Source organism: Pleurodeles waltl, chromosome 9 (assembly GCF_031143425.1).
Source record: "Pleurodeles waltl isolate 20211129_DDA chromosome 9, aPleWal1.hap1.20221129, whole genome shotgun sequence".
NCBI lineage: Eukaryota > Metazoa > Chordata > Amphibia > Caudata > Salamandridae > Pleurodeles > Pleurodeles waltl.
In genome coordinates this window covers 962970780-962990874 of record NC_090448.1, presented here as the reverse complement: position 1 = coordinate 962990874, position 20095 = coordinate 962970780, and the positions used below count along the sequence as shown (strand labels likewise).

Here is a 20095-nt window from a genome sequence, read left to right as displayed (position 1 = left end):
CCGCCAGCCAGCCCAGCGGGAAAGAGGCTTCCACGATGAAGCCGGCTCGGAATCGAGCCGGCGGAGTGGAAGCTGTGCGACGGGTGCAGTTGCACCCGTCGCGTATTTCACTGTCTGCGCAGCAGACAGTGAAATACATTTAGGGGCCCTCTTACGGGGGCCCCTGCAATGCCCATGCCAGTGGCATGGGCACTGCAGGGGCCCCCAGGGGCCCCGCGACCCCCCCTACCGCCATCCGGATCTCGGCGGTCCGACCGCCGGGATCTGGATGGCGGTAGGGGGGGTCAGAATCCCCGCGGCGGTGCAGCAAGCTGCGCCGCCGCGGAGGATTCAATGGGGCCGCGGTACACTGGCGGGACCCCGCCAGTGGTGCCGGTCCGACCGCGGCTTTACCGCCGCGGTCGGAATCCCCATTGAAGCACCGCCGGCTTGTCGGCGGTGCTCCCGCGGTCCTCCGCCCTGGCGGTCAAAGACCGCCAGGGTCAGAATGAGGGCCTTAATGTCATTCTTGGGAGGCACATGTCTGAGTGGTATCATTCAAGCAAATCAGTGCATTATCAGTATATTTATCTGAGTACCCTGCAACATTAATAATGACTGGTGTACTTAATAAAGCACACACTGCTAACATAACTACCCATGCCTGGTAACATACATATCACAGCTCATTTCCAATTTCTTATCCCAAACTACCTCCATGAAATTGTAAGTAAATAAAATGGAGGAAACCCTCCAAATTACGTTTATGGTACAAAATACATGTTCTCCATGAAAATCTGAACAACCCATTCAGCACATTGTAGGGAAATTCAGAACACATGCACACCCTAGGAAGATGGTGTGGAAAATGTAATGTAGTTGTGATGTAGTTGCTATAGACTGAAAGTTAGAAAAAGTGAATATTGGAATGTTGTGAGTTCCACTGAAGTGGTTTGGGGGTGAATAATGGCTTGTATAAGCCTCTTACTACAACATTCCCATATCTGTCTTTGTATGCCTTACTTTCAATATAGAACATTCTATCCACAGTGGGTAGAATTCTCTAATTGCCTTATAGTTCTTTTGCCTTATGCCTTATCAGGTGTTAAAGGCCCTCTTCCTCCTTATAGGCCCTCACCTGCAGCTTAGGCCTTAAACTCAGGTTCAGGGCCATTAGCAACTGGTATAGCCCTGAGCAGCGGGTGATAAGGCTTTGGGCAAGATTTCAACAGAGTAGCCCATTTTTGTGCAAAACTCTGAAATTACTTCTTTAGCCTTATAATAAATAAAGACAATCTTTACCACATTTAGAAAAGTATTAAGAAGTTAATAGGAAAAATTGCATTTTTAAAAATTTCTAAATAGATCTGATAAGCAAGACCCTTAAACAGCAACAAATTCTAAAAAGTTATGCAATGTACGTAGGGGTTTCAAAAACGTTGGGTCAAGTGATAAAAAAATATTCCCAAGGTTATTTTGGAATTTTAAAATTGGGGGTTTCTAATAAGTTGGAAATGTACATGGGTTTCCATGTTGCCTGCTCCATAAAGAAAAATCACCAGGAATAAAAACAATTTGCAGGAAACAATTTTTTGTTGGAATTGACTCGACAGATAAAAAGGGTAAAGATTCTGAGTTCTTTAATGTTGTGGTAAATGTTTCACCCACCTCTAGTAGTGTGTAGATTATCATAATGCATGCACTACTTTTAATATCCATAAAGAGCAATATGACACCTTTTATTCTTCTTGGGTCTCAAACTCCATAGGAATTTCTGTACCTGTGTGGCTTACAATGCATGGGGCTTTGGGATGTCCAGTGCTTCCAGTGGTTGAGATGACATGGGATCATCTAAGGAGGACTGGTAGATGAATCACTGTTTGTTATCTACTCATCATTCTGCAGATGTATGTTTTTGAAGGGAACAATATGTGTGTAAGGGCAGAGACTGTCTTACGACATCTTAAATTCATGTCACAGCCTTCTTTACTGTCTGCTAGACCTCGAGGAGGTTTCTAAGCTTTCTACAAGGCCAGTCCTGCCTCTTGTTGAGGTGTAGGGCACAAGAGAGGAACATGGAAGGAGGGAAGTCTAGGAACAGGATATCAGGAGTGTCCAAGGAAGGGAAAATAGACTTCACCGCCACAGACCATAATTTCGCACCGCAGGTACGATCGAGCAGGCACACAAATTCATTGCCTGCCCTGAATCCCAGAATCGGGATTCACCTCAGCAATTTATGTGTCCAGGCTTCAGTTAGAAGTCAATGAGAAAATCCCCAGATCTGATTTTGTGGCAGACTACTCCATTCGTACAGCAAAGGCACCCATGTTCTTCAGTGCTTCGTAACTACTGCATGGCACACTCCTTAGGATTGTCGACATCGTCAACCTCAAGGTCCAAGCTTTTCTTCTGCTCGATCTCCACCTAAAAGTCAAAATGGTAAGCAATGAACAGGCAGAAGAGTCACTCTGATTTCTAATACAGATCTCTTTACAATCTGGTATGCTGCAATAGGGTCATCATTCACGCCTGACCTCATGTTATAATTATGCTAGTCATCGCAGCAGAATCCATTTGCATCCATCTATCCATGTGTCTACCCTTATAGCCACCTGCAATAATTTTATTTCCTTAGTACACCCAGTTCTGCTCAACTATCTACCCACACATCCATCCATCCATCAATCAATTCATCAAATCATTTTTGGACTACCTCGGGTCGACACACATAACAATAGATGGACTAGACCACCAAAATCATAAAAAAGACTTTGAGCACTGTGCACCTCATTTTTGTTTTTTAAATTTGCCAAAAGTGTGTCTGCATTTTTCTTATAATGTAGTGGTGTGTAAATATATGTGTGTGTATTATGTAATGAACATACAGTGTATTATAAACTATGATGATGTATAAACCTGTTCCCACTATCTGTAAGAGAGAGCTGGAGTTCAACTGATCATAAATAACATAAGATAAAAATAGAATGATTGTCCAGATTCAGGTGTTATTGTTGATGGATTGATTCTACATATTAATCCCTGGCAGGCCACCCAGCAGTTGTTGTACTATCTAGGAGGTTAGTTGCACAGCATTAGGATGGAGGGTGATTCTGTACTTGTTAAATTTTAACACTTATTTAACTCACTGACTCTGATCACAACCTCTGTGCAAATATCATCACCAAACTGACGCTGAGTGAACTATGTGGTCTGCCACAGTTGTTATCAAACAATTAATACAGACCAAGAGACAGAATATGCTCGCAACCCAGCATATATATATGGGTGTAGAGTCCTGCTGGACACATTCTAGTATTTCATCACACAGCCACTCCTTGAGGGCTGTACCTTAACAGCCACCTCACACCCATCCAGCACAGGTTTCACCAATCAGGTGGCCCTGTAAATAACAGAGTGCATGTGCTCGAAGCTAGTTGAGTACAGTTACCACCCATGTCTGTGTCTTCACTGTCCAGGATGTGGGCCCAGGGTGCACAATATAACATTGGCGCCGAGGGGTCTGACCCCACATGCTGTGCCACTTAGTGCCTCAACTGCCGTGAAGGAGGAGGAGATATAGCTCCATAAGTACTGCTGCCCTCCTGTGGAAGTGGGTATGCCACCCCAAGAAGAGGGTGACCCTTGGCATGGCAGGAGAAGAGGAGAGAACGGAGACTACTCATCTCTTATGTCCCATATGTACCACTGCTGTACACCTGCTGCATGGCTGGGTGACTGGGCGAGAAATGCAAAGATGCCATGTAGGGCCATTGGCAGGCTGTAGATGTCAGGTGGACGTGGCACCTCAAAGTGAGGCAAAGCCCAGGAACAAGCCTGGCACAAAGTGGCTGCCACCTGCTGTTATCTGACAGGTCTGAAACCCAGCCGGCAGGAGTGATGACCTGCGACAGCTCCAGCTTGGGGAACCTGAGGGCAATGTGAATGCGGAGCAACAGCCCTGCCGTGAATACTTTCCTGCCCTCATCGTCACTCACTCGATTCAGGAGTGGGGTATGCCGGCATAAGCAGGTGCTGCGGCCCAACGAGAGGCATCCTGCTGCATGAGCCGTCTGCCGGCAGTTGGAGGGGCAATGCTAAACTGTTCTGAGTGCACCCATATCCCCCTTCTGCATCCGTCCCTGTGGCCTTGTGAGGGGTGATACACCCCAGCCAGGGAGAAGGGAAGCCAGGCACGGCGAGGCCCATAGTGACTGTCTACTGGCAAGAAAATAGAAGCTGTCTACCTCTCTCTCTCGTGGGGGCCAGCACTGCAAGAGTAGACACAGACAAACAAGGAGCCAGCTGAGGACCACCTTTGAAGAGACAATTCCAGTTAGAGTAAGAGCCTGGTTGCCAGCCAGCAATAGAAATGCTGCTAATGCCCAGTGCTCCCCAGAGACAAGAGGGGGGAGAAGACCTCTAGCGTGGCCTGAATGAACAAAGAGAGCATCTAAATCCTAACTGCCCCAACACTGTCCCGCAGTGGGCCAAGACTATTCAGGGAGTTCCCTCACAATGCCTAAAGATTGAGAACCAATTCAGGCATGAGGAGGGTCGTAAATCTCTGATTGGCAATCTGCCACCACTGCAAATGAAAGGAGACTTTCGTTTCCCACAGAGATCATGAGTCACACCCTGAATGCCTTGTCTGGAAAAAAAAGGTATGGAAGAGGCTGCAGACTGGATCGATCAAAGTGAACCTACCTGCACCGCTGTCCACAAAATGGCTGTCGCACATACGAGAAGATGCCCAGTCCCACAGACAGGACCTGCGAGTGGACCAAGATAGGAGAAGATGGGCAGTCCTACGGACAGGACAGGGCTAGCAGGAGGTCCCATTGAGCAGAACGGACGAAACATGGCCTGATGCCACCTTGCAGAAGGTGAAAAGAACAGGCGAGAAGCGTGGCAGGATGCCACATCACAAGGAAGATCCGAGGAAGAAAGAGAAGAGTGTGACAAGACCTGTCACACTGAAAGACCTGACTACCACAATTGTGCAAGGGCAAAAGATCACAGGGTGTAAAAATGGAGGACTAGTACCAGTACCTGTACACCTATCAGCACAAGCCAGCCAACGGGGTGCAGTGACTTCACTGGAGACAGCCCAACAGGGGTACCGAACGTAAGCTGCCTGCATGTGTGAACAGCATACCTGCCCCATGCTTCACGGTGCGACCATCCAGCCACATGTCACGGCAGCTTGAAGCAGATGGCTTAAGTACTAGCAACCACACATGCCGAAGAATAAAGTCTGCACTAACTATGCGACGAGTCACGTGGCTGCGAAGTTCCCCCAGTCACCCTCACTTCAGCAAGACCTCACCATCTGTTGCCCAGGTAATCTAATGAGAAACACCGTCATTGTCACATGCATCATCTGATCCAATGAAGGAGCACCTCATCACCAGGGTGGAGCATTACTCCGCAAACATAAAGAGACCACCAAGGCACCCCTCGCAACGTGGGAGTCCAATTCTCTAAAGACTATCTGTTTGGCCCCATGTGCACCTGAGTCCTGCTGGCAAAGAGCACACAGATAATGAGACACCCACCCTTAGTGGATGCACAAATGACTAGACTGTGGCTCCTGTCGGAGAGCCTGCAGTGGTCTGCAGATGGCCCACAAGCAGCCCAGCACAGCCCATGTGATCCCGGGGCAATACAGGGAAAAGGGTCTTAATGAAATCCTTGAGTGAGGGAATCCTTAAACGAGAAGTGGTCTGGAAACTGCTCCACCAACAAGGTACTAGGCCGCACCAGAGTTTCAGAGCAGGGCATCAAATCATTGCAGAAGTCTTCCCAGTCTTCGCAGGATTGGCCATCATAGAGTCAGGATGCTTCACTGGAAATCTTTGCAGCGGACTCCGCCAATGCTCGTGATGCACCAAGTTTAAACTGTTTTGACACCAACCGCATCTCCTCAAGAGCACGTAGGACTGACCAACAGTGCGAGAATGGACACTGACCCCACCAACTGGCTGTTGACGCATCTGGACTCCATCTGCCCAGTGTTTGTGCCCAGCAGTAGCTGGTTAAACCAGTGCAGAGATGCCCAGGTGCTCCCAGCAGCACCTGTCCACTCCCTTCTTGTGGACTGCCACTCGAGGCTGAGAGACTTAGTTGGTGTCTTGTGTGTTTTGTTTTATTCTTGCAGGTTGGACTTGTTTTTATTTTTATTAAAGTTTGGGAGAAATGTAAGGAGGAATTTAGTGTCCTGCTGGGCACATTCTAGTATTTTGTCACACAGCCACTCCTTGGGGGCTAGACATTAACACCCATCCCACACCCATCCAGCACAGGGGTCACCAGTCAGGTGACCTTGCAAATAAAAGAGCAGGAGTGCATGTGCTCGAGGCTCGTTGAGTACAGTTACCATCCGTGTCTGTGTCTTAATTGTCCAGCATGTGGGCCTAGGGCCCATAACATAACACTGGGGTGCAGCATTTTGGCTGCTGTTGTTTTTCCGTCAAGGAGCCTGCCCCATAGTGACTGGACAGGGTCTGATTGGCCAGAGGCAGACTGACACATGTGGCACTTTTTAGTCCATCGCCCCAGTTAGGCTGGCCAACACATGCATGCCGCCCACATACTGGCCCACATAAATGAGATCACGGGTCTGGTCGGTGCTCAAGACAAGTACTGCAATGCACTGCTTGTGATCAGTGTCACTCGAAATGTCACCCATGATGCATGTAAATGTCACACCTAGGCACTCCATAAATATAAAAATGTCACGCATATGTTCACTGATAAATTGGCAGCTTTGACCATGTATGAAGACACATCCAGTAAGACAAACAAAAAGTGAATCTACCCGGAGTTCCATGAACCTCCCCCACCGTGGAAGGTTGAGCTGGGGTTGGTGGGGTTGGGATGGACTTCCACTGGTCACTGTGTGTAATTTCAAACCTTTAAAGTTTTGTTTGTGGCTCCGGTGACTTTGATCGGAGACACCTGTCTCCAAACAAAGATATAACTGCAAGAAAACAGTATGTCGGGTAGAGGAATAAACAAAACAAGAAAGCATGATATATAAACAGGAAAGGGAAAGGGGAAGATGGAATGATGGATGGAAATATAGATGAAAGGAGCGTGGTTTGATGAATGGATGGATAGATGGATCAATGGATAATGGTAAGTAGAGATGGATGGATGCAGAAGAGGATGAGCGGAGAAAGGAATAATGATGGATAAATAGAGGTAAGGATGTATAGAGTATGGAAGGATGATGTTCAGATGGACGATGGATGGATGGATAGAGGGATAGATGGATTAAGAGAAGGACGGATGAATAGATAGAAAAAGGGATGGATGGACAAATTAATTTAGAATTGAGATGCAAAGCATTATTCACAGATATTGTTTTCAGAATCCCTCAAGGAAGCAACTGAACAAGTGCCGGGCTTGCTTGCCTCATTCAAACCCACAGTACGTTAGAGATAGGGATCCAATGGGGTATTTTATTTTTCTGACAACTCCCATGGAGTAGGCTTTCATTTTTCAGCAGTCTAGAACAAATGCCAAATGTCAGCAATAAAGGGCCTGGATTCAGATACTTGATGTAGTAAAGGATATGGTAAATTGTGGACCCACCTGGAACTCCCCATTTTGAGGCCTTCAACTCATAATGCCCAGATTCAGGGATGAAAATATCGCCTGGAACCTTTAATTCTGGCACTGATGTCTCCCACTCTGAATTCAGGGTAAATTGTAATGAGGCTCACAGTGGCTGATTACAAGGCCCCTGGATTTCCTGGTGGGGCCGGTACCACAGATATCCTCATAGTGAATTTCAAGGTCTGTGGTAAATCTGCCGACCTTAAAGTTTTACCTGGGGATTCCTGCTGCTGAGTGGAAAGTTGTAGTGTCTCCGACTCTCGCTTCACAATGCTCATCCTCCACTCCTGCATAGCTTCGGACAGGATATGCATCTAGGGTGTGAAATGGTGCTTAATTTGAGCCAATGGTTTCTGGTGCTGAGCACCGGCACTTATTTTTTAGGGCCGGCACTTATTTTTCTGCCTCAAGCATTTTCTGTGAGCAAAAGGCACATATGGGAAAGATGGAAGAAGAGAAAGACGAAAGAGTGAGCTGAAGGGGCAGGGAGTGGCCGTTTAGGGATTAAAGAGGCACGAGGTGGCTTTAGGATTACGTTGTCTCAGTATTCTGTGCTCGCAATTTTGATTGCAGCAAACGCGTGTGTCAAGGAGAGCTTTGGGCACCGGAAAGTTTTTATTTACAAATTAAGCACTGTGTGAAACTCCATCCATCCAGACACTAGAACAACCTGTGTCACTTTTAAAATGACTGTAAAGATGGCAGTTTCCACAACACTTTCACCTTTCTTGACAGAATATGTCAGAAAGGCTGATGGACTCTGCCATCATTCTTGCTCCATATATTGTCTTTTTCAATCCCTACAACGGTCTTTCATACCGGATATTGATTTATATTATTTCATGTTGCAATAGATGTTCTTATTGTGTATTTATTAGATATCTGATTATATCTGCCCATTGAAATGCACAGAATTGTACACCTGTAAATCGCTTTAATGTCCTTTGGGTCTTCTCCCCGCAATGCAAAACTGCTTATAAATGAATGCAAATAAATACAAGTCTCTTAGGATCAATCCTTGCTCATCCAAACAAGCCTGGAAGGGGAAACCTTTTTGAAAGTGGTAGACTTAAAAAAGCTACTCTTTAAACTGTTCCGGTGTCATCACTTAATGAGAATTAATCAATTAGTCAACCCATTTTGGCATCCTCAATCCAAAATCAGTCAGGTATCTTGGACTAAACTGCACAAGATGCTGACACATCTGCACACCATAATACTTTAGTACTACCTGAGCAGGTGTAAAAACTCCTACTCCTTTCCCATCACAGGCCCTGCCTACAAGACTCTCCTCCACCAGAGAGAGAGAGAAGCCATACTCCAAAAGACTGGAGACCTGAGGCTGGACTCACTGGTAACTGCCAGACGAGAGGCAGTCGGAAATGAGCATTAGCAAAATGTGGGTCTGATTTAGGTCTTGGCGGTAACAGTCCTGCCATTGGTCTTCTGACTGAAAACCTGCTCACCAACTTGGCAGCCCACCCACCCAATTTAGATGCTGCCAGTCCCATAGGCAAAAGCTCGCCCAAGTTCCACCGTCCCACCAAGAAACTTCACCTGCATCGACAGCATAATTGGAAATAGTGTCTGCCAGCTGGTCTTCAGCCACCTTTACCCCCATTTTGATTTGGGTGTGCTTTATCGCCAAGCAAACTGTGGCGGTCCAACCACCATACCTGAGCTGGCTAATTGGAGGCAAAGAGAGGTCAAAACTTACCTTGTCTCCTGCTTCCATTTCCGTTTTCAACTGAACACAACTGGACAAGAACTTCCATTGTTGCTGCCACTGGACCATGGAGAAAATACAACCCCCCATTGCCGAACTCGAAGATAGGGAACCTGCATTGCTAGTGTACGTTGCCTGGTCACTGCACATGTGCTTGGGACCACTGCAGACATAAACATGTCACAGTAATGCTTTTTTAAATTAATTACCACTGCAGACATAAACATGTCACAGTAATGCTTTTTTTAATTACTGTGACATGTATATGTCGGAAACCTGACTGTGTCACACATGAATAGGGACACACTGGTTTAAGACACATATTGCACACATACAAAAACGTCATTTTGGTATTAGTATTTGTTGCCCAATAAATGCTGGCACCACAATGACAAGACAATTACACTTGTCAACTAAGTCCAGGTGTGTCCATTGCTAGAGTACCTTGACCTGTGAAGTTGTGTTTCCTGTTGCTTATGTGAGTCAGTACATGTATGTGCGTGAGAGATTGGACTGGTGGAGGGAGCTGGAGTGGGTGATGTGGTTGTGTCTGTATGTGTGACACCTGCCTATAGGTCTACTATTTTTGAGTATGTTTGGTTCTGTGTTGTGTTGCTGTGTGTAACACGGAGGCAGACCCAAGAGCACCGTTTATTAGGGCCCTCATTTTGGGGCAATCAATATCTTTTTTTACCTATCCAGTATCACTAATTCACCGTTCTGCAGCTGTGAGGCCTATTCTTTGAGTAGGGCAGTGTGCTCAATCTCCCTTCTGTTGAACGCAGGGCCTGATTTAGATCTTGACGGTATTTCCTCATTACACTGCCCCAGGGAGGTGTTCCATGGGTGGAGCGTGGGTGTTCCCACGCATCCACCTATGGATTTTGTTGATTTCCCATATTTACATTACAGGTAGACCTGGGAATGTGTCAAAAGCCTACGCCTCCCCAAATGAGGCATTAACAAGGAGAAATATCTTTATTTCTCCTCATTTTTCATCTTTCTGTGTGTGCTGCATTTTGCAGCACACACAGAAAGAGGAAAATGCCTCAGAGGATTGTTTTTGTGCAGGATGGTGCCCCGTCAGACACAAAAATAATCCTATCTGCAACTCAGGCACCGTTGCACCATGGCGCAAGAGTGCCTATGTTGGCACTAGGCAGCCGAAAGGGCCCCAACACAAGGAAAAAGCAGGAATGTGCCATATTATTGCGAATACAGCACATTCCTGTCCTTTCCCTTTCAAGTAGCTCAACAAGGTGGCCTGCTGCACTGCGCTTTGTTAAAATTTGATAAATATGCCCCTTAGTACTTTAATGCATTAATTATCTGAGCCAGGGTCATTGATGTCTGGTCTAAGAAAAAATCCCATTTCCTGAAAGAAGTTATATTTACTTGAAATGAAACGCATACCCTCCCTTTCTCCACTTGTCACATTTCCAGACTAGAGAAACCTATTTAGGGTTAATGCAAAAATATTGAAAATTAAGTGGCCTATTCAAAAACTGTATTTTGTAGTATGGTTAGTAGATCTACAGTTGTACTACTCACGTACTACAAAATGGTATTCACAAACCTACGCCTCCACCTCTCTAATCTTTTCTATGCGGTCTACATTTTTGTACTAAATATGTGAGGGATAGGGAGAGGTGGCTGGAAAATGGGGATACCTTCCAAAAATGGAGGTGGTTTAAGAAGGAGTAAATGGAGTTCAAGGTGGAAATTATGGGGGGATTTAAGGAGGGACTAACACCCACCGACAAAAGACTAAGCCCATTGGTATTCACAAATTTCATCTCTATAGGTATCATAGCCAAACGGTCCCAAAACAGTTGTAAAAGTACTCCAACTCAGACACGAGTAGATCCAGCACAACGCATAGTTGACCACTGGTACTGCACACCCTCCCCTCGCAAATAATAGAAACAGGGATTTAAAATAACACCCCATAGGAAATAGTGATAAAATAAATTAATTTATTTTGACTTTTTAAAAATGTACAAATGTGATTTAATTTTTAAATTTACAAATAAATAAAAAATGAAATATTCATAAGAAAATATTTTAATAGCTTTTTAAATATACAAATAAATTCACATTGAATTAAACTGTTGATATTATGTAGTACATAAAAATAAATATAAAAATTATACTTTAGGTGGGATTTAAAAAAACCTTAATAAAGTTTTTAATTAATGTAATATATTTAAATGAATTAAATATTTAATTACAATAGTGCTATATCTTTTTTTTTTACATTTAAATTAAATATATAAATATAATGGTCAATAATACTTAGCATAAAAATAGTTTTCCAGTTTTCTTTTCAATGTAATAAATTTTTTAATATTACCTACACTCACTATACGGAGAACTATGCCACAGTGACAGAGAGAGACCTTTGCCTACATGTGAAAAGGTACTAGTAGTCACTTTACAATCCTTAATTTGGATTCACCCCGTGCTTCACGGGGTGAAGACATGCAAGTCTACACTTTGTAGTACGTTTACACTCGAAAATATTAACCATGTGAAAGTAGTAAATGTACTACAGTTTAGGAGTACATTCATACGTGCATATTATGTCACATGTATATTTATCTTTGTGGCTAGGTCCCTAAGATTTCAAGGAGTGAGATCACTGCTTTGAGAATGGAACGAATTATTTATCTGTCAGTATTATTAAAACATTAATATCACCGAAGAAAATTAAATTCAGTGTAATTATGCTATGGTAAATGGTGCAGTGAGTTAAATGATCGCCGTGGACATCTGCGGGGACATTCAGGCCCCGCACACATAAATACTGGCACTAAGACATTTGAGGGCCATTAACATGGGTAATAGTAAAAAACTATATAACTAGCGCCGAGGAATTGCAGGTACGGCGTTGCACGCTAGACCAAAATACAAGTTACCATTTTTTATTTCAAGTTATATGACCAGCATTTGCTTCACGGCTTCCTATCATCCTATTTCGGTTCGAAGCGTCGCTTGTTTATCTAATTACTTATTTATGTGTCTCCACCTTCGCTTGCCTGGCAGTGGATACTGCTATCAGTCCTCACTCAGATTTTGAATAATCATGTTGTAGTACTGGACAGACAACACAAGAGGGCGTCTTTGCATTGTTTAACGACTTTGAGGCACGATAAACAGTAAACGCTCAGATCATTGTATTAGCCATATCCATGTTGCAATCCTGCGGCTAGCATGGGGCAAACTGCACGTTGTGCTTGTTGTACTTCACCGATTACAGGACCATGCAGAATGCAGTTATCACGGCTAAAAATTTTGATTTTCGTATTAACTATGGGTATTTTGAATTTGATTCAGCAGGGACTGGAGCATGCTCCAATCAACGCTGTGCACGTTTAAATCCAAAACGAGCAGATTCCCCCTGTTAGACAGAATTATGCGCCCACCGGGACGATTATGTATGTTCTGCCGGGTGCACCACCATTTTTAGAATAGAACCGGAGGTATATTATCCCATATCTGGTTTCAGTTTGGGTCACATACACTGCTAGCATTATCACTGAACTTTGCAGGAGTATAGACCATCTAAGTGCTTGTGAACACTGGACCCTAGAGTTGGATGTTTGTATAATCACTCCTTGAACCGTACCTTGTAGTTGTAGTGCGCCGAATAGTTGACCCATTTCCTGACATCGGTCTTGTCTTCCACAGAGATGGACCTCACAGTGGCTTTGGATGCGGAGGTCGTGGGCATGTCGAATTCTACTTCCACATGGCCTACGAAGCTGGAAGGCACTTCCCGGTCAGAGCCCAGCTCCAGGTGGCAGAAGAAGCAGTGCGGGTGACCTGAAGCTTTATACAGATGATAGGGAAGAAAGAAAGGTGTCTCAAATGAGGGTTCCGGGGTGACACAGACTCAACATACCAACAAAAATGCAAAAAGGTAGGACAAGAGATAAACGTGGCAATTGTGCAGAGCATTCAGGAACGCTAAGTACTAGAAACACAACTGATTTTCCCCAAACCTGCAATTTTTTTAATTTTAATTCGTTTTTATTTAATATTTTTAGATTAATAGAAGACATTTCGCAGACAAGTTGTTTTTTTCAGGTGATGAACAATGATCTGCTCACCGGATTGGCACAGGATTGTGTGACGTTATAATAGTACAGAATTCGTGAGAATGGTACAGGTTTATCCGTACAACATCTAAGATTTCTTTTTCACAAAGGGACGGCAATCGGTCTACCACCTGTGACATGCACTGAGAACCCTACCCCACTAAAGTGATATTTAGGCTCTGATTTATACTTTATGGTGCAAAACTGCACTAACACAGTTTTGCACCAAAAAGTTTAGCATCGGCTTGCACCATTTCTGTGCACCAGCTGGGCACCATATTTATGGAATGGTGCAAGCCGGTGCAAAGGGTAGGCTAGCGTAAAAAAAAAGACGTTAGTCGAGTGGGGCTGGCGGTATGGAAGAAGGGGGTTTTCCACCAAAAAATGACGTTAAGCAGGTTAGAGTAAAAAAAATGACTCTAACCTGCCTAGAGTCATTTTTTCTGTCCCTCTGGTGTGGGTGGGGGTGTCCATGAGGCCTGCAGAGGGCATCTGTGGGTTTATTCCAAGGTGTTCCACTAAGAAAATAGGCCCACAGTTCCCCTAATCCCTTCCCTGACCCAAGCATTACATAAGCTTTGCACAATTATTTGACCCCTCCTCACCCAGTGCGTGATTTTGGCACCGGGGGATAAATATGGCGCTAAGGCCACAGAGTCATTTTTTGCCCGGGAATGCCTACTTTGCATGTCATCGATGCAAAGCAGGTTCCAAGTCCAAAAAATGACTTTAACTCCATAAATTTGGTGCTAGATGGTTCAAGCGCCAAAGTAAAAATATGGAGTTAGTTTTGCACCGAATTTGCATTAAACAAAATGACGCAAATTCGGGGCAAAACTAGTATAAATATGCCCCTAAGTATTGAAGTAGTGTGAATACCATCTAAAGTAGGCTGAGCATTTGGAGTAAATTTACCTAGATAAACTGATATTCCCTGTTCTGCCGTAAAACTTGGTACTTTGAGATTATTAGAGCTCACATAGACATGGTATTTATGATCAATGGAGACATTTTTAAAATGTGCTTTTTAACATGTTTCAATATGATACAAGGAGCTGGAAGCACATTCTCCTAAAAAAATAAATCGTGCTTGCTGCATTGTCATGCACTTTATGTAGTCTATATCATTAGATTAATATATGTGGTTGTAGTCCAAAAATCTATAAAATCATATACCTGCCACTGCCATAAGATGATATTACAAACCACAGAGGGTATCCCTGTAAACCCAAGAGGGTCTGGGTAGGATTTATCAAAAGACTACAATGCCCACTCTGGAACATACATCCTATCGTTAACATGCAGCATAATAAAAACAGATTAGAAAAACCATCATTTATTTATATACAAAAGATTAAATCACATACAAAAATAAGAAACAACCTGTATCACAGACATAAGAAGGACAAAAGAAAGTGCTAAGAAATAAAGTGCACGTGATTCAGTAAAGAAAAGGACCATAAGTCCATCCAATAGACAGATAGATTCATAGAAGAGGAGCCTGCTAGTTCAACTTTTCCCTCATTGAATCATTCAGATAAATACAGAAGTATTAAATCCTCATTCAAGTCCACCCTTCACTATAAAAAAGAGAAAATACATCCAGGCTCAAAACAATATTGTTGACGTTTCGACCCCTCCGGCTCTCGGGCTAATTCCGGGCTCACACACGGGTCTTCATCAGGACTAAAACGATATGGGCACTTATTGCTATGCCATTACTACAATCTCAATCTTGTTCAAAGAAAACACCTCGCCTCACGTCACATCTGAGGTTACTGAGATATTACTCCTTCCACCTTCATTCCAGCCAATCGCTTCAAAATTATCCCTTGAAATATAACTACCGGTAGTCCAAGTTCACATCCGACCGTCAAAAAGAAAAGATGCCATAAGATGTGCATTTTCTGTTCTTCGAGAAATGTGATGGCATTGAGAAAAGGCTGAGCTTTTTGAAAACATAAGAGCTATATATATATCTATCTATAACTATATATACATAAATCTCTCTCTGAGAGATGGCTTCACAGGTAGGTAGTTATAGTTAGGACCTTGCTTCCAAAGGAAAAGCTTTTTTGTTTTGCAAATAACTTTGGCACTATTCGATGAATCTTCATGAAGTTTTCAAAACAAGTGTACCAGTAAATTCAGTTGTTGTCTGGAAGGTTTTGAGGTGATTCGTCAAGCAGGGGCCAAGAAGAAGGAGGGTCCCAAAAAGCATTTCCCCCACGTAATACACCCACTCACAGACCCACACACATACTCACTCACCCATTCACAGACCCACAAAACCAGTATCACACCCAGTCACAGAAACATATCCCACTCACACACACACTTTAACCCACACAAATACTCACACACCCATACAGACACTCATATACCCACTCGCAGACCCACAAAACCACTCAAACACAACCTCAAAGACCCATACAGCCACTCATACACCATTCATACACCAATTCTTACACTCACTCACCCACTTACAAATCCGCACAACCACACACACCCAGTCACACACCCATAAAGCCACTCACACACCTCACAGACCCACAGTGTGAGCTTGTCTGCATAAAGGGGGTTGACTGCAGGACCTCGCCAGAGGCTAGGTCCTACGGCCAACCCTCCACCGCGCACAGCCAAAGACCGTGTGCAGCGTGAGGTTGACTGCATGCTGTGGGTTGGCCCCAGTGCCTGAGCACAGGCCAGGCATTGTGGCCAACACCCTCCAATGCATGGAAACACATAGCATGCAAAACAGGCCATGTAGTGTATTGTACCAAATGTCCCTGTTCTAAAAGATACATTGGAAGTCCGATCTTTCTTTAGAACATTCATGATTAAGCTATTGAGTGCTGCTTTTCCAGAACTTGCAAACTGGAATTGGGAGTCAGAGATTCAAAGAGTTCACAGATTTCCTTTGAGCAAACGAGGGGATCGCAATCCTGATTCCAAATTTCCTAGCGCTATTATGGGTTTTTTTGGTAATTTCTTATTGCGGCAAGCCATATTTGAGAAGGCCCGTCCGGATGCCCCCCGCTGCGCTGAGAATGTGACCTTTTTTGTACGACCTGATTATTGCCACGCTACAGTGGAGCGCAGATGGCGACTAAGACAGCTGGTTAAGCCTTTCCAAGATAAGGGAGGGGAAGCTTTTCTGTTGGCTCCTGCAAGATTAAAGAAAGTAGTTAATGGTAAAGTCAGGATGTTCACATCAGAAATTCAAGCAAAGGAGTACTTGATGGAATTGAAGCTATAAGTGATCTTAGTAAAAGATTAACTTGTTGGAAGCTGGGGGGGATGCAAGAGGGTTAGTCGTAGGGAAGTGGCGTCATGGGGAGGGAGTAGCCGGTTGGCAATTCTGTCACCTTCATTCAGGCCATTAGTGGTCTGAATGCTCAGATGTTGGGGGGGCTGAGGGGTGGTCGGGGTAGGAGTTGGGGTCAGGGGGGAAGTTGGTGTGGAAGGGAGGGGCACGTGTGGGGGATGGGGTTCTGAGAAGGGGGGCTGGAATGCGTGGCCGGGCACAAGGGTTGAGAAAAAATGGAAAAGAAAGGAGTAACGTATTGTTTATGATTAATGGAGCAGAAAAAGAGAAGAAGAAAAAAGCTCAAGATACGATGAAAGCAGAGAGAGGATATCCAAAAGGGGGGTGAGGGGAAAAAAAAGAAAAGAAAAAAGTGGTTATACTTGCAGAGAAGCGCTAAGGGCTAAATGACGAGACTCCAAATTGCATCAGTCAATATCTGTGGATTAAACGACCCCCGAGAAAGGCAGAAGATCTGAAAGTCCTTAGGGCTGATATATATTGTTTACAGGAGACACATGTGGAGTATAATAATAAAGGGATTTTAGGCTCACTTGGTATGAGGGTTATTGTTTGTTCTCAACAAGGCGTCAAGACCAAAGGGGTCGCGATTTTGGATCGGAGTAATAGATTAAAATACATGAGGCAGATGGCAGATAAGAACGGAAGATGGGTGGTAACGGAATGTCACTACAGGCAAGGGCGTTTCACTTTATGTTCTATATGTGGTGTAATAACGGACGAACCTGCCGTAATGGACTTTCTGGCAGTGGAGTTAGCAGGATGGCCCTCTCCTTATATTCTTTGTGGGGATTTCAATTTCAATTGATCCTGGGATGGGCTGCAAGATTTGCTCGTTGTCACATCTAAGGGATACCAAGGTCGCAAGCCTCGGGTATATAAAGCTATTGTAGGGCTACAGAAGGAGTTAGGTTGGTGGACGCTTAGGTAAAGCTGTGTGCACCAGACCCTGGGTATACATACTACTCATCCCCTCATGTGAAGCTGGCTCGATTAGACTATTTTTTAGCATCTCCTGAGTGGTTAGGGTGAGCTGGTATAGAATTATACCCACGGTTTATGTCAGATCACAACCGATTAATATTGGATCTCGACCTGGATGGCTTTGAGCATAAGATGAGGCAATGGAGTTTTGAGAGGGGGCTCCTTAAGCACCCCGTATATTGCGCTTATATGAGGAATTGGATAATGGAATTTTTAGAATTTAATCGGGGGACAGCCTCGCTTGAGATGGTCTGGGACGCCTTAAAGGTTGGAGGATGGGGGGAAACATTGAGTTTTAGTCTTAGGAAACAGGAAACAGAGATGTGCTCAGGAGTCGATGAAGGTCTCATATACCAAACTTAGAGCGGTAGAGAACCAGCTGATTTCGGTTATAGAGAGTGGTGAAGACACAAATAATATTTGGGAGCAGATCGCTATTGCAAAGGCAGCAATAAATGAAGTGACAGCAAGAAAATTTGCGGAAAAATATCTTGCTAATCGTAGAGAATGGTATGACTATGGGGAGAGGTCTGGCCTCTGCAGCAACTGGGGTTATCAGAGAAATCAGGGATCAATAAGGACGAATCATAGTAGATACTGATGATATTAGGGAGGTATTTCAAAGATATTATACCGAGCTTTACATCTCGACATCTTTAAGTGCAGAAGCAGCAATGTTCGAGTTCTTTGACTCTATTAATACCAGTAAATTATCAGATGAAGATCACTCGATTCTGGAGGAAGTTATTAACAGTGATGAATTAGAGAGGGCAATGAGCGATCTTTCCATGGGGAAAGCTACTGGTCCCGATGCAATACCTCTTGAATTTTACAAGTGTTTCAAAACACTCTTGTTACCTCTGATGATGGAATTATTTATTCAGGTGCAAAATGGCAGCAAAACTCCCCCATCTTGGGACTTGGCCAATATAGTGGTCTTTTTGAAGAAAGGGAAGACCCCACAGAATCCGGGCTCATACCAACCAATCACATTGATCAATTGCGATTTTAAAATGTATTCAAACATTTTTGCTGCTCGACTCTCTATGGTTATCGAGAAATTAGCAGTATCAAATCAACATGGGTTCATCCCCGGGAGAAATACCACGGAACATATCAGGAGAGTCATTACTCTTTTTGATGCTACAGAGGTGGCGAAAGAACCTATGGCTGTTGTGCTGAGAAGGTGTTTGATAGGGTGAATTGGAATTATTTGTGGCAGGTATTGGAAATGTATGGTTTTGGGAAAAAATCATTTTCGCAATAAAAGCCATCTATAGATCCCTTGGGATTCGGATACAGCTGATGGAAGAACAATCTGAGTATATCTGAATAGAACGGGGTACCCGACAGGGGTGCCCATGCTCTCCATTGCTATTTGCAATTTATATAGATCCTTTGCTTAGACAGGTAAAAGGGAACTCTACTATCCGGCCAGTTTCCAGGTTTGGCTGGGATAAGAAAGTTCTGGCATATGCGGATGATATAGCCGTTATACCTTCTAGCCCAGATGTATCACTGAGAGAAATAGAAGAGGTGACGAGTAAATTCAGATTATTCTCCGGGTATCTACTAAATAAAGAGAAAACCCAATTGTTGGTTAATAGCCACAGGACACTCGGAGAGTAGATCACGCAGTATATCTTGGTATTGATATCATCCCAAGGGTAGGAGAGATTGTTAATCTGAATCTGGACCCGATATTAGTTAAAGCAAAACAGGATTTGAATAGATGGAATAATCTTCATATGTCTATAATGGGAAGGTGCAATATGGTTTAAATGATCCTTCTCCCTAGGCTGTTGTATATTTTTCGAGCTATACCACTGAGTTTTCCTAACTCTCGGTTTAAAGAGATGGATCGGTTAGTAATGAGATTTATATGGGCATATGGTAAATCTAGAAGGGCATATGGTAAATCTAGAAGGGCAAATTTATGTCTTTACCTCGGGAGGGTGATCTCTTCCGAATTTGAAATTATATCAGCTTGCAGCAGCTTTTCAGTATATGCGCCCATTGTTGGGGGAAAAACAAGGCGAGACGGGGATAGAATATTGTCCACACATTTCCAAGTTGTTGACATGACCAATAGCTAATGGAAGTTTCCTGTTTTTCATGAACCTGGGTACAACAAGAAAGTACGATTTAAGGTACTTGAGGCCGCATATGGATGTTGGCGGCCATGGCGGAAAAAGACTGGGCTTGGAAGATTTACTTACTATACTTTAATAAATAATAACCCGTCCCTGCCTGTAATATTCAAGGATCAGTATGCTGCAAAATGGACATTTTTAGGTATACAAAAGTTAGGAGATTTTTATGATGAGCTTGGAGTGAAGTCATTCGAGGATCATC

At 43.9% G+C, this 20095-nt stretch overlaps 1 protein-coding gene across 3 annotated transcripts in view; it reads right to left on the bottom strand.

Moving 5' to 3' along the window:
- Positions 1–1602: 1602 nt before the first annotated feature.
- The window catches only part of STON2 (stonin 2), a 569996-nt gene continuing 551503 nt past the window's right edge, over positions 1603–20095 (bottom strand). For 2 of the 3 annotated variants that reach the window (XM_069208355.1, XM_069208356.1), the window contains exons 8-9: positions 12957–13159; positions 1603–2406 (exon numbers count right to left, since the gene is read on the bottom strand). In XM_069208355.1, the coding sequence (XP_069064456.1) occupies positions 2329–2406; positions 12957–13159 (281 nt within the window). In that variant the 3' untranslated portion in view covers positions 1603–2328. The remainder of the gene's footprint in view (positions 2407–12956; positions 13160–20095) is intronic. The other variant, XM_069208357.1, reaches the window with a different exon arrangement.